Source organism: Pristiophorus japonicus, chromosome 3 (genome assembly GCF_044704955.1).
Source record: "Pristiophorus japonicus isolate sPriJap1 chromosome 3, sPriJap1.hap1, whole genome shotgun sequence".
In the NCBI taxonomy this organism is placed as follows: Eukaryota; Metazoa; Chordata; class Chondrichthyes; family Pristiophoridae; genus Pristiophorus; species Pristiophorus japonicus.
This window is the reverse complement of record NC_091979.1, coordinates 15,681,239-15,708,037: the sequence shown is the minus strand read 5'-3', so window position 1 is coordinate 15,708,037 and position 26,799 is coordinate 15,681,239. Positions and strand designations below refer to the sequence as shown.

At 49.0% G+C, this 26,799-nt stretch overlaps 1 protein-coding gene across 1 annotated transcript in view; it reads right to left on the bottom strand.

Annotated features, from left to right (window-relative positions):
• The window catches only part of LOC139259670 (tubulin alpha chain), a 52,795-nt gene that overhangs the window by 9,010 nt on the left and 16,986 nt on the right, over positions 1 to 26,799 (bottom strand). Inside the window, exon 2 of the mRNA XM_070875224.1 lies at positions 4,564 to 4,786. Within this exon, the coding sequence (XP_070731325.1) occupies positions 4,564 to 4,786 (223 nt within the window). The remainder of the gene's footprint in view (positions 1 to 4,563; positions 4,787 to 26,799) is intronic.

Below are 26,799 nucleotides of genomic sequence, written 5' to 3'. Positions count from 1 at the left end.
CCCAAGGAAGCAGTTGAGGCTGGCTCATTGAATGTTTTCAAGTCAAAGACAGATAGATTTTTAAGCAATAAGGGAATTAAGGGTTACGGGGAGAGGGCGGGTAAGTGGAGCTGAGTCCACGACCAGATCAGCCATGATCTTATTGAATGGCGGAGCAGGCTCGAGGGGCTAGATGGCCTACTCCTGTTCCTAATTCCTATGTTCCTATGAGGCGCCGGCTCCCGAGGGAGGTTTCGAGGCTTAGCGCCGATGAGGAATTCCATCCGGACGGGGGTCAGTTCGGACGGGATCTCCCCATGTGCTTGAACCTCCTCGACACACCTAACGGAGTCAGGGCCCAGAGCTGTTTTTAGCGACTCAATGGCATCGGCCGCGCGGCGGACATCGGCCCAGTTTAGGCGCCGTGCCAGCACGTCTGGCGCCATCCAGCCCGCTCCTCCGCCATCGAGCAGGTACCTGACCCTGGTCACCTCGCCAGCCACAGCCCTCTCGTCCGCCTGCCACCTAAAACCTCGGTCGTGAAAGTACGGATTCCTGAGCAGCGGCTCCTGCAGGACAGCCGCCACTCCAGACGGTGGAGAGCTGCGCTTGGTGGAGACTCTGTTCCAGACCCTGATGAGTTCCTGGTAAAAGACAGGCAGCCCCTGCACGGCTGCCCCCCCAGGCTCACAAACAGGAGCTGTGTGTCGTAATTGAGGCTGTACTGCTGGCGGAAGAAATACGTCGCTAGCGCACGCCACCTAGGAGAGGGCTCGATGTAAATCAACAGCTCCACAAACCTGTGAGCATACTCACAGGTGCATACATTACACTGGTTGACTCTTAAACTCCCAGCCCAGCAATCCACTCAATAGTATCAAACCACTACCTGTGCTTTAAAATTGTCCACCACTACCGTCTCAGGACAACTAAGGATGGGCAATAAATACCCACATGCTGAGGATGAATAAAAATATACATAAAATGACCGGCCTTGAGCAGAGTTAGGGATTTGAATAAAAATATAGCACAGTGGGCCTGTGGAACGCACTCCCAAAGTAGTTTACGTGGGAGTTAGTTAACACCTTTGAAAAGAAGATCGGCCGACATCTGTTGAGCAGGATAATTGCGAGTTAGAGAGATATTAACGGATGCTTGATTTTTTTCTTCCATAGGGAGGAGATGGTCGTGGAAGGAACTTATTGTTACTTAAAGTTAGTGTTACATAGAGTCAACAGCACTATGTAGGCCAGTTCAGTCCAACAGGTCTATGCCGGTGTTTATGCTCTACCCGAGCCTCCTCTCACCTTACTTCATCTGACCCATCAACAGATCCGTCCATTCCTTTAAGAACATAAGAAATAGGAGCAGGAGTAGGTCATTTAGCCCCTCGAGCCTGCTCCACCATTCAATAAGACCATGGCTGATCTGATCATGGACTCAGCTCCACTTCCCTGCCCGCTCCCCATAATCCCTTTACTCCCAAGCTTCCGTTGAGGTTCGTTGGAACAGAGCGGTCAGAGTGGAGAATTAAAGTGACAGGCGACAGGAAGCTCGGGGTCACGCAAGTTCTCTGGATTGCAACCACAGAGCTTCTACGCGGAATTTTATGATTGGAAAACATATAAATTTAAATATTAATGCAAACTTCTTTATAATGTTTGCTTCCATGAACATTTGAGATCTACACAACATTATTTATATATACACACTTCTGCAAGATGCACTGCGGCAACTCGCCAAGGCTTCTTCGGCAGCACCTCCCAAACCCGCGACCTCCACTACCTAGAAGGACAAGGGCAGCAGGCGCATGGGAACACCACCACCTCCATGTTCCCCTCCAAGTCTCACACCATCCTGACTTGGGAAGTATATCGCCGCTGGATCAAAATCCTGGAACTCCCTCCCTAACAGCATTGCACACTGCAGCAGCTCAAGAAGGCGGCTCACCACCACCTTCTCAAGGGCAATTAGGGATGGGCAATAAATGCTGGCCTTGCCAGCGATGCCCACATCCCGTGAATGAATAAAAAAAAATTTTGGTAGCACAATGTGGATTAATAGAACGTGGGTTCATGCCCACAATATCTCATTCAGTGATCTCCCCCTAATAATCACGACGAAACCACCAATCAAAGATAGAGTATAAAAGCAGATAAGTCGTGATGCAATTGTACAGGGTATCGGTGAGGCCACACCTGGAGTACTGCGTACAGTTTTGGTCTCCGTATTTAAGGAAGGATATTCTTGCATTGGAGGCTGTTCAGAGAAGGTTCACTAGGTTGATTCCGGAGATGAGGGGGTTGAAGATAGGTTGAGTCTATACCCATTGGAGTTTAGAAGAATGAGAGGTGATCTTACTGAAACTTTTAAGATAATGAGGGGGCTTGGCAAGGTGGATGCAGAGAGGATATTTCCACTCATAGGGAAACTAAAACTAGGGGACATAGTCTCAGAATATGGGGCCGCCCATTTAAAACTGAGATGAGAAGAAATTTCTTCTCTCAGAGGGTTGTAAATCTGTGGAATTCTCTGCCCCAGAGAGCTGTGAAGGCTGGGTCAGTGAATATATTTAAGGCGGAGATAGACAGATTTTTGAGTGATAAGAGAATAAAGGGTTATGGGGAGTGGGCAGGGAAGTGGAGTTGAGTCCATGATCAGATCAGCTATGATCTTATTGAATGGTGGAGCAGGCTCGAGGGGCCAAAGGGCCGACTCCTGCTCCAATTTCTTATGTTCAAAGACCAAAGGCTTCTCCTTGGCAAGTAAAGGAAACCAGGCTGATCATCTAGCAGCAGGAGGAGGCGATTTGGTTCAGTATGTAGTCCTTTTTTTTTTACAAAAAAACATTGAGGTTGAAATTCGGTCCCGCCTGAGTGCTGGTTTTACCGCCAGGCATTAGGCACAGCCTCAAACTGCCAAATTCAGTTTTTACACACCAAGATGAGAGAGCAGCGCTAAAAGGTGGCGTTGCATACTCATCCTCGGGCGGGAGCTCAGCAGGCAGGCTGAATTCCCCATCGGGAAGCTGCCGTCATGCTCACTACGAAACGGGAAGGAAAGAAAAGTAATTAAAGCTTCTCCGATCCACACGCACATACACACACACACACACACACTTTCCCGCCCTTCAAACTAATGAAAACATGCAGAAATAAATCAAGAGGAAAACTTTATCTTGCTTTCTGGGCCATCCCGCCAGAGATCCGCTATTTAACCACCACTTTTTTCAGGCTGTGCGGCTGCCTGTAGCCGTACGGAGGAAATATCACGACAGAGGCATCAAGGAGGCGTTGTACGCTGGGTGATGTCACCACGTGGGTGGAGTTAGCCAGCGCAGTGTTGCCCATTGGCGCCTCTGCCAAGGAGCCAACTGAATTTCAGCCGCGGCACGGACACCGCTCGACGATGATGGCCGGCCTTTGCCGCTCGTTACCTGCCTACTGCCGGCAAACAAAACGCAATTGTGACCCCATCGAACTTACAGCATAGAGGCCGGCTGTTCGTCTCAACTCGTCTATGCCGGTGTTTATGCTCCACACGAGACTTGTCCCAACTTACTTCATCTCATTCTTCTTTCTAGTCCTTTCTCCCTCATGTACTTATCCAGCTTCCCCTTCAACATATCTGTGCTATTCGCCTCAACCATTCCCCTGTGGCAGCGAGTTCCACATTCTCACCACTCGCTGGGTAAAGATATTTCTCTTGAATTGCTTATTGTATTTATTCCTGACTATCTTTTATTTAGGGCCACTAGTTTTGGACTCTCCGCATAAGAGTGGACCACACCTGGAGTGCTGTGCACAGTTTTGGTCTCCTTACCCAAGGAAGGATATACTTGCCTTGGGGGCAGTACTACAGAGGTTCACCAGACTGATTCCCGGGATGAGAGGGCTGTCTTATGATGAGAGATTGTGCAGAATGGGCCTGTACTCTCTGGAGTTTATAAGAATGAGCGGCGATTTCATTGAAACATACAAGATTCTGAAGGGGATTGACAGGGTAGATGCTGAGAGGTTGTTTCCCCCTGGCTGGAGAGTCTAGAACTCGGGGGCACAGTCTCAGGATAAGGGGTCGGCCATTTAAGACAGAGATGAGGAGGAATTTCTTCACTCAGAGGGTGGTGAATCTTTGGAATTCTCTGCTCCAGGGGGCTGTGGAGGCTGAGACTCTGAATATATTCAAGGCTGAGATCGATAGATTATTAGATCTAGGGGAATCAAGGGATATGGAGATCGGGCGGGAAAATGGAATTGAGGTCAACGATCAGCCATGATCTTATTGAATGGCGGAGCAGGCTCCAGGGACCGTATCGCCTTCTCCTGCTCCTATTTCTTATGTTCTTCTCTACTTTTACCCTATCGAACCACTTCATCATTTTAAAAGAACTCTATCCAGGTCACCGCTCAAGTCTTTTCTGGAGAAAAGAGCCTGTTCAACTCAGAGCTCTGCTTGGCTGAGGCCGCATCTGAACTGGGCCTCTCCGAGCGACAGGCTCAAGCACAGTAGTGGCAGAGGTCCAGAAAGTAGGCTGCACATGTGGAAAGAACAAACAACATAAACTCCAATCAGCTCGACACTAACCAATCACAGTCGGCTCCAGATCCACAAATACCGCCCTGGGTACATGTTTGCCAGCTCCCGTCTGGCTGAAGAATGTAGTATAGGAGTCATCCCCTCCTCCAACGGACTTGCCGCCAATCATCTGTCCATCGGGCTGGATGCTGTGTTCCAGACAGTACAGCTCCCAGCAGGCATTGCCCATCTGCACTCCGGCCTGGCCGACATGGATGGAGATGCATTCACGCTGTGGGGCAAAGCAGGAAACATCACATTCCAATTAGAAATGATGATCATAAAGCGACAACAAGAATGAACAGAAACAATCTTGCCCCTGAAATTACATCAGCAATTTTTTTTTACTTAAAATGAGTAAGTCTACTGTTCACTCACCACTGTTACATCTCTCACACCTTCCTTCTATAGTGTCAGCTGTGGCTCAGTTTGTAGCACACTCAGCTCCAAAACAAAAAGGTTGTGGGTTCAAGTCCCACCTCCAGGAACTTGAGTGCATTTTTAAAAGGGAGTGTTGCACTGTCGGAGGAGCCGTCTTTCGGATGAGACATTAAACCGAGGCCCCATCTGCTCTCTCAAGTGGCACTATTTTGAAGAAGAGCAGGGGACTTATCCCCGATGTCCTGGACCAATATTTATCCCCCAATCAACATCACAAAGAACAGATTATCTGGTCATTATCACATTGTAGTTTGTGGTATGCGCAGTTTGGCTGCCGTGTTTCCCACATTACAACAGTGGCTACACTTCATTGGCTTTAAAGTGTTTTGAGAAATCCGGTGGTCGTGAAAGGCGCTATGATAAATCTCAAGTTTTTTTCTTTCACAAACTATAGCAGCCCTAGCTTCTGTTCTCCCTGTTCTTCCATTTCCTTGGCCTTCAGTGCAGAACTCTGGTCTCCCACAGCAACGGCTGCAGCCAGTAGCGGGGTAGATCTGCTCATGGTTGGCGACAGATGGAGTATGAAAGCAGGGAAGTCTTGCTATAGCTATACAAGTTATTGGTGAGGCAACACCTGGAATACTGCGTGCAGTTTTGGTTTCCATATTTATGAAAGGATATACTTGCTTTGGAGGCAGTTCAGAGAAGGTTCACTGGGCTGATTCCGGAGATGAGGGGGTTGACTTATGATGAAAGGTTGAGGAGGTTGGGCCTCTACTCATTGGAATTCAGAAGAATGAAAGGTGATCTTATCGAAACGTATAAGATTATGAGGGAGCACGACAAGGTGGATGCAGAGAGGATGTTTCCACTGATAGGGGAGACTAGAACTAGAGGGCATAATCTTAGAATAAGTGGCCACCCATTTAAAACTGAGATGAGGAGGAATTTCTTCTCTCAGAGGGTTGTAAATCTGTGGAATTTGCTGCCTCAGAGAGCTGTGGAAACCGGGACATTGAATAAATTTAAAACAGAGATAGACAGTTTCTTAACCGATAAGGGGTTTATGGGGAGCGGGCAGGGAAGTGGACCCGAGTCCATGATCGGATCAGCCATGATCGTATTAAATGGCGGAGCAGGCTCGAGGGGCCGTATGGCCTACTCCTGCTCCTATTTCTTATGTTCTTATGTATACCCAGTGCAGCCTCATCCCACCAAGACAAATCAGGAAATGCAATCCCCATTTGGTGGAGGATGTTTGGTGTGTCCATTCAGGGGTCTGATTATTCATTTAATAAATGGTTTTAAACATCTTCCAATGTACTATTGTAAACTAAACATAACCCCAGGCTGAGCACTGGAAATATGATGCTGCTTTGCTAAATTATAAATACGGTCTGCTCGATAGCTAGTTATTACCAGGTCCATTTATACCGAGGATAACCACGGCACGTCCAACCAATGATACCCATCGAAACAGAGGCTGTCAGAAGGTCATGGGTTCATGCCACACTCCGCAGCTCATGGTCCATCAATCCCTGGATTTTAAAATTCTCCAACTCGTGTCCAAACCCCTCCATCACCTCGCTCCCCCTCCACCACCCCCCCCCCCCCCCCTCACCATCTATCTTTGTAACTTCCCCCATCCCTGCAACCCTCTGACTCTGTGGCCTCCTACGCAACCCCCCACCTCCCCCCCACCCCCACTTCCTTTGCTCCGCCATTGACAGCCGTGCAGTCTATGACTCAAGCTCTGGAATTCCAACCCCAAGCCGCCCACCCACTTCAAGACCCTGCTTAAAACTTACCACTTTGACCATTCGATCATCGGTCCTAATATTATATAGGATATAAGAACATGAGAAATAGGAACAGGAGTAGGCCACCTGGCCTCTCGAGCCTGCTCCGCCATGCAATAAGATCATGGCTGATCTGATCATGGACTCAGCTCCACTTCCCTGCCCGCTCCCCATAACCCTTTATTCCCTTATCGCTCAAAAATCTGTCTATCTCCGCCTTAAATATATTCAATGACCCAGCCTCCACAGCTCTCTGCGGCAGAGAATTCCACACATTTACAACCCTCAGAGAAGAAATTCCTCCTCATCTCAGTTTTAAATGGGCGGCCCCTTATTCTAAGACTATGTCCCCTAGTTTTAGTTTTCCCTATGAGTGGAAATATCCTCTCTGCATCCACCTTGTCAAGCCCCCTCATTATCTTAAAAGTTTCAATAAGATCACACCTCATTCTTCTGAATTCCAATGAGTATAGGCTCAACCTAACCTCATAATTCAACCTCCTCATCTCCGGAATTATACCCAACCTACACAACACAGAAACAGGCCATTTGGACCAATCAGTCCATGCCGAAGTTTATGCTCCACTCGAGCCTCCTCTCGTCTTTCCTCATTTAAATCTATCAGCATAGCCCTCTATTCCCTTCTCCTTCATATGCTTGTCTAGCCTCCCCTTAAATGCATCTATACTATTCGCTTCAACCACTCCCTGTGGCAGCGAGTTCCACATTCTCACCACTCTCTGGGTTAAGAAGTTTCTTTTGAATTTCCCCATTGGATTTCTTGGTCACTATCTTTTATTGATGGCCTTCCCCACAAGTGGAAACATTCTCTGTATCCACTATCAAAACCTTTCATCATATAAAAGGCCTCTATCAGGTCACCCCTCAGCCTTCTATTTTCAAGAGAAAAGAGACCCAGCCTGTTCATCCTTTCCCGATATACCATCGCATTTCTGGTATCATCCTTGTAAATCATCTCTGCACTCTCCCCAGTGCCTCTATATCCTTTTTATAATTTGGTGACCAGAACTGTACGCAGTACTCCTAGTGTGGTCTAACCGAGATTCAATACAGGTTTAGCATAACTTCCCTACTTTTCAATTCTATACCTCTAGAAATAAACCTTAGTTCTTGGTTTGCTTTTTTATGGCCTTGCTAACCTGTGTCGCAACTTTTAGTGATTGGGTATAATTGACTCGGTGTTAATTTTTGTCTCCTGTGAAAGTGCCTTGGGAAATGTTAGTACATTCAGAAGGTGCTATATAGATACAAGTTAGGTGATTGAGGCTTCAGTGCATTACTAAGGGAGTGCTGCATCATTGAAGGTGCTATCCTTTAGCCAAGAAACAGAGTTGACGTAAAAGATCGCATCACTATTTGAAGAGCAGGAGAGTTTCTGTGATGTCCTGGCCAACACGTAATCCTCCACCACCATCACCAAACGTTAAACGGTCATTTATCTTGTTTGCTGTTTGTGGGACTTTGCTGGTCACAGTTTAGCTGCAATATTCCCCCACAACAGCGATTGCACTTCTAAAATAATTAATGAATTAGCCGTGGCGTCCTGTACAACATCCCGAGGATGTGAATTGCGCCATTTAAATGCAAGTTCTTTTCACATTAAGAAATAGGAGCAGGCGTAGGCCATTTGGCCCCTTGATCCTGCTCCACCATTCAATAAAATCATGGCTGATCTGATCTTAGGCTCAGCTCCACTTCCCTGCACGCTCTCCATAACTCTTCATTCCCTTATTGTTCAGAAATCTGTCTATCTCCACCGTAAATATATTCAATGACCCAGCCTCCACAGCTCTCTGGGGCAGAGAATTTCACAGATTTACGACCCTCTGAGAAAAAATTCCTCCTCATCTCAGTTCTAAATGGGCGGCCACTTATTCTGAATCTATACCCCCCTAGTTCCAGATTCCCCCAGGAGGGCAAACATCCTCTCAGCATCTACCCTGTCAAGCCCCCTCAGTATCTTATATGTTTTAATAAGATCACCTGGGTCTTTATTCGCTGGAGTTTAGAAGGATGAGAGGGGATCTCATAGAAACGTATAAGGTTCTGACGGGACTGGACAGGTTAGATGCAGGAAGAATGTTCCCAATGTTGGGGAAGTCCAGAACCAGGGGACATAGTCTTAGGATAAGAGGTAGGCCATTTACGACTGAGAAGAGGAGAAACTTCTTCACTCAGAGTTGTTAACCTGTGGAATTCCCTGCCGCAGAAAGTTGTTGATGCAAGTTCATTGGATATATTCAAGAGGGAGTTAGATATGGCCCTTACGGCTAAAGAGATCAAGGGGTATGGAGAGAAAGCAGGAAAGGGGTACTGGGGGAATGACCAGCCATGATCTTATTGAATGGCGGTGCAGGCTCGAAGGGCCAAATGGCCTACTTCAGCACCTATTTTCTATGTTTCTCATTCTTATAAACTCCAACGAGTATAGGCCCAACCTGCTCAACCTTTCTTCTAAGTCAACCCCTTCATCTCAGGTATCAACCTCGTGAACCTTCTCTGAACTGCCTCCAATGCAAAACTTCTCTACACCTTTATGTCCAGGTGTCAGCCCTGGCTCAGTGGGCAGCAGCTCTCGCCTCTGGGTTAGAAGGTTGCGGGTCCAAGTCCTACTCCATGGATGTAAGCACATAATCTAGGCTGACACTCCGGTGCAGTGCTGAGGGAGTGCCGCACTGCCGGAGGTGCCGTCTTTCAGCTGAGGCATTAAACAGTAAATATTAAGCAGACATTAACCTCGCAGGTGGACGTAAAAGCTCCCATGGTTCTATTTTGAAGAAGAGCAGGGGATTCATGTACGAACAATGATGGACAGGTAAAGATCATCTGGTCCATCAAGTCGTCCCAAACAATTGCAAAACCTTGTGAATCACAACATATACACTCCACCCCACCCAAAACCATCTCCGGGGAGAGGCAAAAAAACATCCGGGAAATTCCTCTCCAACCCATCTAAGAGCAGGAAATTGGCCCCTCGAGCCTGCTCCACCATTCAATAAGATCATGGCTGATCTGATCATGGACTCCACTTCCCTGCCCGCTCCCCATAAGCCTTGACTGGAGAGGGTGCAGAGGAGATTAACAAGGGTGTTGCCTGGACTAGAGAATTGTAGCTATGAGGAAAGATTGGATAGGCTGAGATTGGTTTCTTTGGAACAGAGGAGGCTGAATGGCCTACTCCTGCTCCTATGTTCCTAATCCGAGAGAATTGGCAACCCGAGACTGGGGAGGGGGTGTGGGGGGGGAGGAATATGTCTTGTGACCCTGCAATGAAGCAAAGAGAAGCGGGAGTATTGGGGAATGTGGAACTGGGGGATATCAGAGGTGGAGAAGGGATTTGTGGAGGGGGACAAGGATTTTGAAATTGTGACTGAACCCTATGCTATCGGAGGCTGGTGATCTGGAGAGGAGAGGCAAAAAGGTGGTGGTCACCACCCCCAATTATCAACTGAGTCACCCACTGGACACTTTGCATCACAGTCACCACCCCTCCGGGATTGTCCCAAGCCTCCAGGAATTGAAGATTAATCTCCTGGCCACCTGCTGCAAGGAAAAAACTCACAGGAGCCTGAAAACCAAATATCGGGGATGGGGGACAAAAGGGCATTTGATCGACAGTCAAGCATCATCAAGGGAAAAAAGACTTGCATTTCTATAGCGCCTTTCACGACCACCGGACGTCTCAAAGCATTTTACAGCCAATGAAGTACTTTTGGAGCAGAGTCACTGTTGTAATGTGGGAAACGTGGCAGCCAATTTGCGCACAGCAAGTTCCCACAAACAGCAATGTGATAATGACCAGATAATCTGTTTTTTTATTATGTTGGTTGAGGGATAAATATTGGCAAGGACACTGTTGATAACTCCCCTGCTCTTCTTCGAAATAGTGCCATGGGATCTTTTACGTCCACCTGAGAGAGCAGACAGGGCCTCGGTTTAACGTCTCATCTGAAAGACAGCACCTCCGACAGTGCAGCACTCCCTCAGCACTGCACTGGGAGTGTCAGCCTGGATTTACGTGCCCAAGTCCCTGGAGTGGGTCTTGAACCCACAACCTTCAGCCTCAGAGGCAAAACTGTTACCCACTGAGCCACAGCTGACAGTGTCAGTTTGCTCTCCAATTGTCACGGGAAGGCAAATGGAATCTTGGCCTTTATTGCAAAGAGGATGGAGTATAAAAGTAGGGAAGTCTTGCTACAGCTATACAGGGTATTGGTGAGGTCACACCTAGAATACTGTGTACAGTTTTGGTTTCCATATTTACAAAAGGATATACTTGCTTTGGAAGCAGTTCAGAGAAGGTTCACTGGGTTGATTCCAGGGATGAGGGGGTTGACCTATGAGGAAAGGTTGAGGAGGTTGGGCCTCTACTCATTGGAATTCAGAAGAATGAGAGGTGATCTTATCGAAACGTATAAGATTATGAGGGGGCTTGACAAGGTGGATGCGGAGAAGATGTTTCCATTGATAAGGGAGACTAGAACTAGGGGGCATAATCTTAGAATAAGGGGCCACCCATTTAAAACTGTCTTCTCTCAGAGGGTTATAAATCTGCCTCAGAGAGCTGTGGAAGCTGTGAATAAATTTAAGACAGAAATAGACAGTTTCTTAAACGATAAAGGGCTAAGGGGTTATGGAGAGTGGGCCGGGAAGTGAGTCCATGATCGGATCAACCATGATCGTATTAAATGGTGGAGCAGGCTCGATGGGCCGAATGGTCTACTTCCGCTCCTATTTCTTATGTTCGTATGAAGGCGGGGCACCGTGAGGATGGACGGGTCGAGCGGCCAATGGCGGGAGTGTGGGGGGCGGGGCAGTTGGTCAGAGGATGCAATCTCCTGGAATGCGTGCGGCCAGAGTTGGCAACTGCAGCACGCAGTTTACACAGAGCAGACGCAGGCCAGCTCCCCGAGGACCAATGCCTTGTTTACTTTCTGGTGAACACAATTAGTTTAATGATTAACCCATCTAGACCCAGTTAAATCATTAATAGCTGAAGTAATTCAGGGACAGTCAGCTCTGCAGGGCATGCATTGCCCTCGCAAGTAACCTGCTTTAATAAACTGGAAATTGCGGGGGGGAAAAAAAGAGTTCAAATAAAACACATTAAATAAAAGGTCAAAAGGATTGTGTGTAACACGGGTGCGAAACGTGCATTCAACAGCTTATATCCAAGTGGATGAAGGACAACAACAACTTGTATTTATACAGCACCTTTTATATAGTAGTGAAGCATCCCAAGGTGCTTCACAGGAGTATTATGAGATAAAAATTTGACACCGAGCCAGATAAATAGAAATTAGTGCACGTGACCAAAAGCTTGGTCAAAGAGCTAGGTTTTAAGGAGCGTCTTAAAGAGAGGCGGAGGGGTTTAGAGAGGGAGTTCCAGAGCTTGGGGCCCAGGCAACAGAAGGCACGGCCACCGATGGTTGAGCGATTATAATCAGGGATGCTCAGGAGGGCAGAATTAGAGGAGCGCAGACATCTCGGAGGGTTGTGGGGCTGGAGGAGATTCCAGAGATAGGGAGGGGCGAGGGCCATGGAGGGATTTGAAACAAGGATGAGAATTTTGAAATCGAGGCGTTGCTTAATCTGAAGCCAATGTAGGTCAGACTTGCATTTATATAGTGCCTTTCACAACCACCGGACGTCGCAAAGCGCTTTGCAGCCAATGAAATCCTTTTGAAGTGTAGTCACTGTTGTAATGTGGAAACGCGGCAGCCAATTTGCGCACAGCAAGCTCCCACAATGAGCAAAATGACCAAATAACGTTAGTGATGTTGGTTGTGGGATAAATAAAAATTGGCAGGGACACCGGGGAGAATGCCGCTGCTCTTCTTCGAGATAGTGACCGTAGGGTCTTTTATATTCACCCGAGAGGGACCTCGGTTTAACGTCAACTGCGAAAGACAGCACCTCTGCCACTCTCTGTGCTTGCTGCGACTCAGTGGGGTGGGGCTGCACTGTCGGAGGTGCCGTATTTCGGGTGAGAGGTTAAACCGAGGCCCCGTCTGCTCTCTCAGGTAAAAGATCCCGTGGCACTATTTCGAAGAAGAGCAGGGGAGTTATCCCCGGTGTCCTGGGCCAGTATTTTTCCCTTAATCCAACATAACAAAAAAAACAGATTATCTGGTCATTATCACGTTGCTGCTTGTGGGAGCTTGCTGTGTGCAAATTGGCTGCCGCGTTTCCTACATTATAACAGTGACTACACTCCAAAAGTACTTCATTGGCTGCAAAGCACTTTGAGACGTCAGAGGCGTTATATAAATGCAAGTCTTCTTTTCTCTCAGTACCGGCAATGGGAGTGTTGACCTAGATGTGTTGGATAGTCTCTGGAGTGGGACTATGAACCTATGAACTTTCACCTCATCATAGGCAGTCCCTCGAAATCGAGGAAGACTTGATTTCATATTGAAGGATGGAAGATGCCGGTGCATGAGTTCTTTTAACGTGGGGTGGCCGTTGCACACTGGCCACCACATGGGCTTAGCTGAGCAAGGTCTTGGCCCAGTGGCAAGGGTGGTCCGAGGCGACTGGACACCAGGCACTGCTGTATGGGCCTAACTGTCTACGACGAGATGTTGGCCGTAAGCCTGGCGCAAGAGGTGAGTGTGGTACCCACTGAACCATGGCTGACAACCTATATGGCTGCAGCTCACAACTTCAGCAAACTTCACCCTCATCAAGACTTGGGTGTGTCGGCACATCATCGTCATAGGCAGTCCCTCGAATCGAGGATGACTTGCTCCCACATCAAAAAGTTCACAGGTCTTTCAATGAAGGACCTAATATTCCAGGTCCTGAACTACATGTTGACGGGTGGAAGATGCCTGTGCGTGGATTTTTTTAACGTTGCACACCAGCCACCACACGGGCTTGACAGAGCTAGGTCTTGGTCCAGTGGCAAGGATTAACCAGGACGACTGGAGACCAGCTCTGCTGCACGGACCTAGTACTCACACATATCGCGGTGTGGGCTGGGCCCGTGCTGCCCCTGGGCCCTCGCCTCTTCCGGGCCCCAAACTCGCGCCTCTCCTGGGCCCTGATCGCATCCTTCTACAGTCTCTCACCGCTCCTTCGCCCCGACCTCGCCGCTCCTGCTGTACCTGCCCACGCTCCAATCACCGACCTGGATCTTGACAATGGAGGTTGAGAGGCCTCCGGCCTGCGAGCACCATCGGAGCAGGCCGGGGAGCGGAAGGAGCAGTATGTGCTGGAGCAGGAGAGCAACGGCAGTGAAGAGGGAATATAGATACAAGCTTCACAGGAAGGGCCTTAGGGAGTGAAACTACAGGTTGGAGACACCAGTTGCTTGAAAGTTGCTGCAGCAGTTTAGACAAGGGTTTGCAGTCACTGTAACCACGTGACAGCGCCTTAAGCCCTGTCCGAGCCCCTCATAATCACTCTGATGCCTCGTTCCGTCTTTCCCCCGCCCCAACCTGCTTCCCGAATCCAGAGAGCAAATTCAGATCGCAGTATATCAGAGGGAATGCACAGCACTGGGCGTAACAGGATCCAGAGCAGCTGCACTAACAGGCTGAGGATACTCCTTGGGAAAACCTGTTCATCAGCTGCTGCTCGTGGAGGTAATAAACAAAACTCATCTTGCTGCCCTTCCCCCACCTCCCAACGGTTCCCAATCGTAACTTGGAGACACAGTGAGACTCCCTTTACACGTTCACTTGCTTTCTGTCCCCGACCCCCTGAAATGCGCTTCCGGCCACAAATCCGCAGCATAACTAAGACCGCCTATTTCCACCTCTGTCTCCGCCCCCGCCTCAGCTCATCCGCTGCTGAAGCCCTCGTCCGTGCCTTTGTTGCCTCGAGACTTGACTGTTCCAACACACTCCTGGCTGGCCTCCCACATTCTACCCTACGTAAACTGGAGGTGCTCCAAAACTCGGCTGCCCCGTGTCCTAACTCGCACCAAGTCCCGCTCACCCATCACCCGCTGTGCTCGCTGACCTACGTTGGCTCCTGGTAAAGCAACGCCTCGATTTCAAAATTCTCATCCTTGTTTTCAAATCCCTCCACGGCCTCACCCCTCCCTATCTCTGTAATCTCCTCCAGCCCCACAACTCCCCGAGATGTCTGCGCTCCTCTAATTCTGCCCTCCTGAGCATCCCTGATTATAATCGCTCAACCATTGGTGGCCGTGCCTTCTGTTGCCTGGGCCCCAAGCTCTGGAACTCCCTGCCCAAACCTCTCCACCTCTATCTCTCTCTCCTTCTTTAAGACGCTCCTTAAAACCTACCTCTTTGACCAAGCTTTTTGGTCACCTGCGGTAATTTCTACTTAAGTGGCTCGGTGTCATATTTTTAGCGCATAATGCTCCTGTGAAGTGCTTTGGGACGTTTCACTACGTTAAAGGCGTTATATAAATACAAGTTGTTGTTGTTGCTCCAGCACTAGGTCATCACCGGCTTTGTAGTGGCTCAGATTGTCTGATTTTTGAGCAGGCAGCCTAGAAATCAGACCACTAAAAAGTCTAATTTTTAAAATCAGGTCCGGTTTTTGTTTTGTTTTGCTAAACCCAGGACGAGGGCTTCATTAGGTGTCAGCTGTGGCTCAGTGGGCAACACTCTCGCCTCGGAGTCAGAAGGGTGTGGGTTCAGGTCCCACTCCAGGGACTTGAGAACAGGATCTCGGCTGGCACTCCCAGTGCAGTGCTGAGGGAGTGCTGCACTGTCGGAGGTGCCGTCTTTCAGATAAGATGTTAAACCGAGGCCCCATCTGCTCTCTCAGGTGGACATAAAAGATCCCACGGCAATATTTCAAAGAGCAGGCGAGTTCCCCCTGGTGTCCTGCGCCAATATTTATCCCTCAACCAACATCACTAAAAACAGATTATCTGGTCATTTATATCATTGCGTGTGTGGGACTTTGCTGTGCGATAATTGGCTGCCGCATTTCCTATATTGCAACAATGACTGCACTTCAAAGAATAAAATACTTTATCAGCTGTAAAGTGCTTCAGAATGTCCCGAGGTCGTGAATGGTGCTATATCAATGCAAGTCCTTACTTACTCTTTCTTCACAAGGATTGAATCTGTGTAATTTCCCTGAATTGTATCGTTCAACTGTCGGCAGGTCGCCAGTTAGAGCTTGGGCAGGAACATCGGCGGGGCCCAGGCACAGCCGATGAGTGGCAAGAGATCGTGGTGGAGGTGCGGCAAATGATTGGTGCGGAGGAGCGGTGAGAGATCGTGGCTGAGATGTGACGAGATGAGCGGCGAGAGATCATGGCGGAGGTGTGGCAAATGTTTGTGGCGGAGGAGCAGCGAGAGATCGCGGCGCAGGTACGGCGAATATTTGTGGCGGAGGAGCGGCGAGTGATCATGTCGGAGGTGCGGCAAATGAGGGTTCGGGGCCCAGAAGAGCCCAGGGGCAGCACGGGCCCAGCCCACACTGTGCGATATGTGTAGCGCACTAGGTCCGTGCAGCAGAGCAGGTCTCCAGTCGTCCTGGTTAAACCTTGCCACTGGACCAAGACCTAGCTCTGTCAAGCCCCGTGTGGTGGCTGCTGTGCAACGGTCACCCCACGTTAAAAAAATCCACGCACAGGCATCTTCCACCCCTGGAATTCAGGACTGGAATATTGGGTACTTCACTGAACCCATCCCTTTTGGTGTGAAAGCCAGTCATCCTCCTTTGAGGGACCGCCTATGATAATTGTTCAACTACCCATTGCTCTAACCAACTGAGCCATCAGGGGAGTCTCCACATCTCTTTCTCTCTCAGGTGCCATTTGATGTTCTCAGTGCAGAAATCTAGGGAACCAATCAACTGCCAAGCCATTATCAGCCGAGGCCTCTCCTGGAGATGTACGAGAGCAGTGTCCAGCACAATGAGGGAAAAGCTTCCCTCCCTCTTAGTACGGCCTTCAAAATAAATGTACAACTAACAGGAGGATAAAGAAAGAACTTGCATTTCTATAGCGCCTTGCACGACCTCAGGATGTCCTAAAGCACTTCACAACCAGTGAAGTACTATAAGTGTAGTCACCGCTGTAATGTAGGAAACACGGCAGCCAATCTGCGCACAGAAAGCTCACACAGACAACTTTGTGATAATGACCGGATAATCTGCTTTCGCGATGTTGATTGAGGGAATAAATATTGGCCCAGGACACCGGTGAGAACGCCCCCTGCTCTTCTCCAAAATAGTTGCCGTGGGATATTTTTATTCCACCCAAGAGGGCAGACGGTTTAACATCTCATCCGAAAGACGGCACCTCCGACAGTGCCACACATTAGGAACAGGAGGCCATTCAGCCCCTCGAGCCTGTCCTGCCATTCAATGAGATCATGGCTGACCTGCGACCCAAGTCCATATGGCCAACATATCCCTCAATATCTTTGATTAACAAAAAGCTATCAATCCAAGACTTCAAACTAACAATTGGTCGGGCATCAGTTGCCGTTTCCAGAAGAGAATTCCAAACTTCTACCATCCTTTGTGTGTAGAAGTGTTTCCTAATTTCACTCCTGAATGGTCTGGTTCTAATTGAGATAATGCCCCCTAGTCCTCGACTCCCCAACCAGAACATTTCGACCAGATCACCCCTTCTAAATGCTAGGGAATACACTCCTAATTTGTGTAATGTCTCCTCGTAACTTCACCCTTGTGCTGCACTGGAGTGTCGGCCTAGATTTTGTGCTCGTTTCTTTGGAGCGGGACTTGGAAGAGGACAACAGGGAAGTGCATTGGATCACAATGAATCTTCTATAGGAAGCTGGCCCACTGGATAACAGCAGCTCCATGTGGTGATGATTCACTTAGTAACTTGAATATACGATGCTCTAAATATAGAAATATATAGGGGGCATAAACTTTAAGTAATTGGTCGAAGGTTTAGAGGAGATTTGAGGGGAAATTTCTCTCCCAGAGCGTGGTGGGGGTCTGGAGCTCACTGCCTGAAATATGGTGAGGGTTTGTGATGCAGAAACCCTCGCCACATTTAAAAAGGACTTGAATGTTCACTTGAAGTGCTGTAACTTACAGGGCTACGGACCAAGAGCTAGAAAGTGGGATTTGGCTGAATAGCCTCTTGTCAGCCGGTGCAGTTACGATGGGCCGAAATGGCCTCTTTCCGTGCTGTAAACTTCTATGATTCTATATTTAATATATGGTGTCAGCTGTGGCTCAGTGGGTAGCACTCTCTCTCGCCTCTGAGTCAGAAGGTTGTGGGTTCAAGTCCCACTCCAGGGACTTGAGCACATAAATTTAGGTTGACACTCCCAGTGCAGGGCTGAGGGAGCGCCGCACTGTCGGAGGGGCCGTCTTTCGGATGAGATGTTAAACCAAAAACCTGTCTGCCCTCTCAAGTGGATGTAAAAGATCCCACAGCACTATCTCGAAGAGGAGCAGGGGAGTCCTGGGCCAATATTTATCCCTCAATCAACATAACTAAAGAAACAAATTGTCTGGTCATTATCACATTGCTGTGTGTGGGAGCTTGCTGTGCGCAAATTGGCTGCCGTGTTTCTCACATTACAACAGTGACCACACTTCCAAAAGTATTTAATTGGCTGTAAAGCACTTGGAGACGTCCGGTGGTCGAGGACACTATATTGAGGCCAATTCACTAAATATATTCAAAAAGGAGTTAGATGTAGTCCTTACTACTAGGGGGATCAAGGGGATGGCGAGAAAGCAGGAATGGGGTACTGAAGTTGCATGTTCAGCCATGAACTCATTGAATGGCAGTGCAGGCTCAAAAGGCCAAATGGCCTACTCCTGCACCTATTTTCTATGTTTCTATATAAATCCAAGTCTTTCTTTCTTCTTTCTCTCTGTCCACAACAGATTGACTAAGACACTGATCATGAAATCATTCTCTGTTCGTAACTAGGTCAAGTGCTGCTTACCAATTAACCTTCAATTGGTAGTTGCCCCTCCTGGGAAATCCAAAACAACGGGACTTAAATCTTAAAACTTGAGCTACGCCAATTAATCATGAAATCAGGAAGCACTTTCTCCAAATAAATGGGGAGTGCAAATCTACAGCTCTTCTGCTCCCGTCAAAAAAGGCTGTGGATATTGAGGGTCAATTTTTTAAGAATGAGACCGCTAGATTTTTGTTGGGTAAGGGTATCGAGGGGGATGGAACAAAGGCGGGTATATGGAGTTAGGTCACAGGTCAGCCACGATCTGATAGAATGGCGGAACAGGCTTGAGGGACTGAATGGCCTCCAACCGCTCTCAAGTACCAACAGAAGACAAAAGGATGGTTTCATAAGAAGGAGACATCAAGTGGGATTATGGAGAGGCTATGGAGCTGTCCCCAAACTAAATGCCCTCTCATTTAGTCCACTGCTAGCTCAATACAGTCTCAACGCACTGTGTCAAGCTCATGGCCCCTGTTGAATCAGGATTTGATCCTTTTTTTTTAAGCATCAACAAAGTCTACATTTGCAGAACTAGGTGGCAGTCTACAGTATTCCATTCATCAAGGCAACGGACGGAAACTTACAGAGGAGTATTAAACAGTGCAGGTAACACTCATTCCATGTAAGCCTCGATACTAGAACAAGGTGAAAGATGAATTTAGGACTGACATCAGGAAGAATTTCTTCAGACAAACAGTAATCAGGGCTTTGCAACAGTCTTCTGCATTGGGTAGTGTAGGAAAAACCTTGCGTCAATCAAGATTCAGTTGGATACTGTGACGAGAGAACTCTCCTTCTTAATGAATGGGCTGAAATGAACTTTCGACCATCTACCGCAGCATAACTAAGACCGCCTATTTCCACCTCCGTAACATCGGCCGTCTCCGTCCCCTTGCCTCAGCTCATCCGCTGCTGAAGCCCTCATCCCTGCCTTTGTTACCTCCAGACTTGACTATTCCAACGCACTCCTGGCTGGCCTCCCACATTCTACCCTACGTAAACTTGAGGTGATCCAAAACTCAGCTGCTCGTGTCCTAACTCACACCAAGTCCCGCTCACCCATCACCCCCTGTGCTCGCCGAGCTACATTGGCTCTTAGTTAAGCAACACCTCGATTTCAAAATTCTCATCCTTATTTTCAAATCCCTCCATGTCCTCGCCCCTCCCTATCTCTGTAATCTCCTCCAGCCCCACAACCCCCCCCGAGATGTCTGCGCTCCTCTAATTCTGCCCTCTTGAACATCCCTGATTATAATCGCTCAACCATTGGTGACCATGTCTTCTGTTGCCTGGGCTCCAAGTTCTGGAACTCCCTGCCTAAACCTCGCCACCTCTCTACCTCCTTCAAGACGCTCCTTAAAACCTACCTCTTTGTCACCTGCGCTAATTTCTACTTCTGTGGCTCAGTGTAAAATTGTTTTTTTTACCTCATAATACTCCTGTGAAGCACCTTGGGACGTTTCACTATGTTCAAGGCGCTATATAAATACAACCCTGGAATACCCCCGTTTGTACTCTTCAATTGCAAAGCAACTCGGTTCCGATTGTTTATGGAGCCTCGTTTCCAAATGTCACATCTCCAAACATTTTTGGCAAAGCAGGTTTGAGCAGAACTCGTGCTCTATAGAATTAATTTTGGGTGGAACTGGGGAAAACCCAGATTTAAACCATCCACACCCCAAGACACTATCAACAAGGCGTATGATACTTCACGGAATCATACAGCGCAGAAGGAGGTCATTCACCCCATCGCATCTGCTCTTTGAAAGAGCTGGACAAAAAAGTCCCATTACCCCCACTCTTTCCCCATAGTCCTGCGAATTTCTCCTTTTCAAATATATATATCCAATCCTCTTTTGAAAGTTACTGTTGCATTTGCTTGCACCGCCCTTTAAGGCAGTGCGTTCCAGATGGTAGCAATAAGATCGCAATCTTTACATAAGAAATAGAAACAGGAGTAGGCCATAAGGCCACTCGAGCCTGCTCCGCCATTCAATACGATCATGGCTGATCCGATCATGGACTCAGGTCCATCATCATCATAGGCGGTTCCTTGAACGAGGAAGACTTGCTTCCACATGAGTTCACAGATGTTTCAATGAATCAGGTGTTTCAATAAATCAGATGTTCCAGTCCTGAACTCCAATTGAGGGGGTGGAAGATGCCTGTGCGTGGATTTTTTTTAACGTGTGGTGACCGTTGCACACCAGCCACCACACAGGCTTGACAGAGCTGGGCCTTTATCCAGTGGCAATGGTTAACCAGGACGACTGGGGACCAGCTCTGCTGCACGGACCTAGTGCGCTACACATATCGCAGTGTGGGCTGGCCCGTGCTACCCCTGGGCCCAGCACCCTTATTCACAACACTTCCGCCACGATCTCGAGCCGCTCCTCCGCCACAAAGCACTCGCCACACCTCCGCATGATCACCCACCAAATCTCAGCCATGATCCCTCATCGCTCCTCCATTTCCCTCCCAGCTCCACTTCTCTGCCCACTCCCCATAACCCCTTAATCCCTTATCGGTTAAGAAACTGTCTATTTCTGTCTTAAATTTATTCAATATTCCAGCTTCCACAGCTCTCTGAGCGAATTCCACAGATTTACAACCCTCTGAGAGAAGAAATTCCTCCTCATCTCAGTTTTAAATGGGCGGCCCCTTATTCTAAGATCATGCCCTCTAGTTCTAGTCTCCCCTATCAGTGGAAACATCCTCTCTGCATCCATCTTGTCAAGCCCCCTCATAATCTTATACGTTTCGATAAGATCACCTCTCATTCTTCTGAATTCCAACGAATAGAAATTTAGTGCATGTTCTGCTCAAGGCCCACACACATTTACAAAACATAAGAACATAAGAAATAGGAGCAGGAGTCGGCTATCAGTACCTCGAGCCTGCTCCGCCATTCAATAAGATCATGGCTGATTGGGCACACACTTGTGATCTTTGGCTTCAGGCCTGTTGGCTGCATGGCGCGCAGAATTTGGTTCAGCGGTTTCATTATTCCTGGTGCAATCCCATTCGGACTTCACTCCTGCTCTCGCTGGAGGTTAGCCCTCGGCCAGCCCAGTAACGCCTCGATGTGTACAAACCCTTCCCCAGGCCTCGCCCCTCTGTAACCTCCTCCAGCCTTGCAATGCTCCGGGATCTCTGCTCTCCTCCAATTCTGGCCGCGTGCTCATCCCCCCAATCCCTTCATTCCACCATTCAGCTGCCTGGGCCCCAAGCTTTGGAATCCCCTCCCTAAACCTCTCAACCTCGCTCTCCTCCTTTAAGCCGCTCCTTAAAACCTACTCATCATTTGACCCAAGTTTTTGGGTTGGTGTCAATTTTTTCATCTGATAACGCTCCTGTGAAGCATCTTGGGACGTTATACTACATAAAAAGGCGCTATATAAATCCAAGTTATTGTTGACGGTTGTAATGTATGCACCTCTGTTGCATTTGAAGGGGCTGCTCCTCGATTTCTGGCTGCACTTCAGTCCCACACTCCTGATCTTTGGGCACCCAGTGCGGAGGGGAGCCGGCAGGTCAGAGGGCCTCCTCGTGGGCCTGCTCCTGGGCACGGCCAAGGTGGCCATTAACCGGTCCAGGCAACGGGCGGTCGAGGGGGTCGTTCAGCCCGACTGCCTGCCTCTCTTCCGCGGTTACATCCGAGCCAGGGTGTCCCTGGCGATGGAGCGTGCGGTGTCCACCGGTACGCTCGCGGCCTTCCGCGAGAGGTGGGCACCGGAGGGACTGGAGTGCATCATCACCCCCGGCAACCACATTTTAATTTGATTTGGTCAGGTTCCCAGTTGATTTGGAAATTTGTGGTTCTAGTGCTCTGACTAAAAGGGGGCGCTTGATTTAAAATTCTATCTAAAATAGTGGTAGTGCTGTTGCATTGTGAGTGGCTTAGCCAGGCACAGGTGTTCACAAGACTCAATAAAACCCCGGCCAGTTGGGTCCAGGTTATCCACGATGAGGTATGCAGTTGTGAGCCTGGTGGATGAACTTTTAATGTGTAGTGTGATTGTTGAACCATTTGCTAATAAACAAACTAGTTCTTAATAGCTATGTGTTGCTATGAATTCTTAAGCAAAGAACCCATGAAGCAAATACATTACAGGTACAACCATCTGAATGAAGCCACCATTCCCCACTTTCGGACTGACTCCCGTAGATGCCGACAGCTGATTGAAGACCGAACTGAGCCTCTATAATCGGCAGAGCGTTCGGTAGAGGGCCGAACTGCCCGAAGTAGCCGGCGCGGTTTAGGGGGCTCCTTTGTAATTACCGCCCACGGTGATGAATAATGGTCAGTGCCATTTTCCCCCATGTACAGAATTCACTGGTGGATAGCTACAAAAGCGAGAGTGTTTCCACTGATAGGGGAGACTAGAATAAAGGGCCACCCTTTTAAAACTGAGATGAGGAGGAATTTCTTCTCTCAGAGGGTTGTAAATTTGGAATTCGCTGCCTCAGAGAGCTGTGGAGGCTGGGTCAGTGACTGGATTTAAGACAGAGACAGACAGTTTCTTAACCGATAGGAGGATAAGGGGTTATGGGGAGCGGGCGGGGAAGTGGACCCGAGTCAATGATCGGATCAGCCATGATCTTATTAAATGGCGGAGCAGGCTCGAGGGGCCGTATGGCCTGCTCCTGCTCCTATTTCTTATTAAAAAGGCCAATTGGAATGTTGGCCTTTATCTCGAGGGGACTGCAATACAAAGGGAAGTGATGCGACAGCTGTATATAGCTGTGGCTAGACCACATCTGGAGTAAATGTATTCACCTCAGGAAGGACTAGGAGGGGGAGCAGCGCAGAGTCGCCAAACTGATACCGGGGCTAAAAGGGTTAAATTAGGAGGACAGGTTACACTGTCTGGGCTTGTATACCTTTGAGAATCGGAGATTAAAAGGGTGATCTGATCGATGTGTTTGTGAAGATTAACAAAAGGGTCGATACCCAGACAGTGAAACAATTTCCTCTGCTTTCATTTCTTCCCCCACTTCCCTCCCTCCCGCCTTCTCTTGAGTAACGCCAGCACCTTCTGCAAAACAAGATTCTGCACGGAGATATATTTCAGCTGTGGGCCCTACCCACGATGGTTTCCATGCCAACCAGTCAGCCCCCAAGGTTTCCGGTGAGTCAGGCTGCTTAAGGAGGAACGGCATGACGTTGCGGCTCTGGAGCGGCAGAGCTGAGAACCCGGGAATCATTTAGGAAACGATTAGATGAGGGAGCGGAGGGCTCTTTTTTAGTGGATGGGTGAATCAAGATAGAGCGTGGGGCCTGGAGCGCGCTGCCTGAAAAAGGGCGTTGGGAAGCAGGTTCAGCAGTGACTTTCGAAAGGGAGAATTGGATCAATACTGGAAGGGGAAAGAAACTGCAGGCGGACTATGGGGGAAGGGCAGATGGAGTTGGGCGAATTGAAACGCTCTTTTACACACGCACAGGCACGATGGGCCAAATGACCTCCTCTGTGCTGAAAGTTTCTAACCTTCTAAGTCATCATCATCATCATAGGCGGTCCCTCGAACGAGGATGACTTGCTTCCACAGCAAAAGGGATGAGTTGGCAGATGTTTCAATGGAGGACCCGATATTCCAGTCCTGAACTCCTGTGCGTGGATTTTTTTAACGTGGGGTGACCGTTGCACACCAGCCACCACACGGGCTTGGCAGAGCTAGGTCTTGGTCCAGTGGCAAGGGTTGCACCAGGATGACTGGAGACCAGCTCTGCTGCACGGACCAAGTGCGCCCACACATCGCGGCGTGGGCCGGGCCCGTGCTGCCCCTGGGCCCTCGGCTCTTCTGGGCCCCCGCACCCTCATTCGCCGCAATTTCTCGCCGCTCCTCCGCCACAAACATTCGCCGCACCTCCGCCACGATCTCCCGCCGCTCCTCCGCCACAAACCTTCGCCGCACCTCCGCCACGATCTCCCGCCGCTCCTCCGCCACAAACATTCGCCGCACCTCCGCCACGATCTCCCGCCGCTCCTCCGCCACAAACCTTCGCCACGATCTCCCGCCGCTCCTCCGCCACAAACATTCGCTCCACCTCCGCCACGATCTCTCGCCGCTCCTCCGGGGCTGTGCCTGGGCCCCGCCGATGTTCCAGCCCACTCTCTAACCACCACAGCTCGGGAGTATCTAGAGCTCCCACTACAGCTTCCAGCGCGGGTCGTCCCAAGTGTGCGACAACCTTTGAGGTGGGCGACTGGGTGATGTCATCAAGGCCCAGGTCACCGGTTAGAGCTTTCCAAGTACCTTGTGAATGAAGTCACGACCGGAACTTCTTGAGCCCGGTTTTCTTGTGCCGCCCGCCCCACGTTCTTGGCGAGAACATTGCCGGCATCAGGCCGCAAACCAGCGGGACTCGCACCCCGCCCAGCTCTGGCAAGGGTGTACAACCAACGCAACCTTCGCACGGACCTCCAGTGCTACCATCACCCCCGAAACAGGGGGAAACCTTATTTAAAGAATCAAGGCCTACATCCATCGTATGACACCATCAGGACGTGGACAACCCCTGTCCATTGGGCCCTGGCTTGCAATGGCCTACCCAGAAATCCTCCTAGCCCAACAAAAATTCGTAAAATACCGACACACTCCCAGGGACCCCCTGTAAATACTGACATAGAAACATAGAAAATAGGTGCAGGAGTAGGCCATTCGAGCCTGCACCGCCATTCAATATGATCATGGCTGATCATACAACTTTAGTACTCCATTCCTGCTTTCTCTCCATACCCCTTGATTCCTTTAGCCGTAAGGGCCATATCTAACTCCCTTTTGAATATATCTAACGAACTGGCCTCAACAGCTTTCTGTGGTAGAGAATTCCACAGGTTCACAATTCTCTGAGTGAAGAAGTTTCTCCTCATCTTGGTCCTTATCCTTAGACTGGGATCCCTGGTTCTGGACTTCCCCAACATCGGAACATTTTTCCTGCATCTAACTTGTCCAATCCCATCAGAATTTTATATGTTTCCATGAGATCCCTTCTCATTCTTCTAAATTCCAGTGAATATAAGCCCAGTCGATCCAGTCTTTCTACATATGTCAGTCCAGCCATCCTGGGAAGTAGTCTGATGAACCTTCGCTGCACTCCCTCAATAGCAAGAATGTCCTTCCTCGGATTAGGGGACCAAAACTGTACACAATATTCCAGGTGAGACTTCCCTGCTCCTATACTCAAATCCTCTTGCTATGAAGGCCAACATGCCATTTGCCTTCTTCTTCTGAACCTGCATGCCAACTTTCAATGACTGATGTACCATGACACCCAGGTCTCGTTGCACCTCCCTTTTCCTAATCGGTCACCATTCAGATAATATTCTGCCTTCCAGTTTTTGCCACCAAAGTGGATAACCTCACATTTATCTGCATTATACCGCATCTCCATGCATTTGCCCACTCACCTAACCTGTCCAAGTAACCCATTAGCCTCTTAGCATCCTTCTCACAGCTCACACTGCCAACCAGCTTAGTGTCATCTGCACACTTGGAGATATTACACTCAATTCCTTCATCTAAATCATTAATATATTTTGTAAATAGCTGGGGTCCCAGCACTGAACCTTGTGGGAATACCCTGTAAATACTGACATTCCTGGGGACCCCCTGTAAATACTGACACACTCTCGGGGACCCCCTGAAATACTGACACACTCCTGGGGACCCCCTGTAAATACTGACACACCCCCAGGTCCCACCGTAAATACTGACACACTCCCGGGGATCCTTGTAAATACTCGCACACTCCTGGAGACCCCCTGTAAATACCGACACATTCCCGGGGACCCCCTGTAAATACTGACACACTCCCAGGGACCCCCTGTAAATACTGACACACTCCCGGGGACCCCCTGTAAATACTGACACACTCCCGGGGACCCCCTGTAAATACTGACACACTCCCGGGGACCCCCTGTAAATACTGACACACTCCCGGGGACCCCCTGTATATATTGACACACTCCGGGGGGATCCTCTGTAAATACTGATACACTCCCGGGGACCCCCTATAAATACTGACACGCCCCCGGGGACCCTCTGTGAATACTGACACATGCCCGGGGACCCCTGTAAATACCGACACACTCCCGGGGACCCCCTGTAAATACTGACACACTCCCAGAGACCCCCTGTAACTAGCG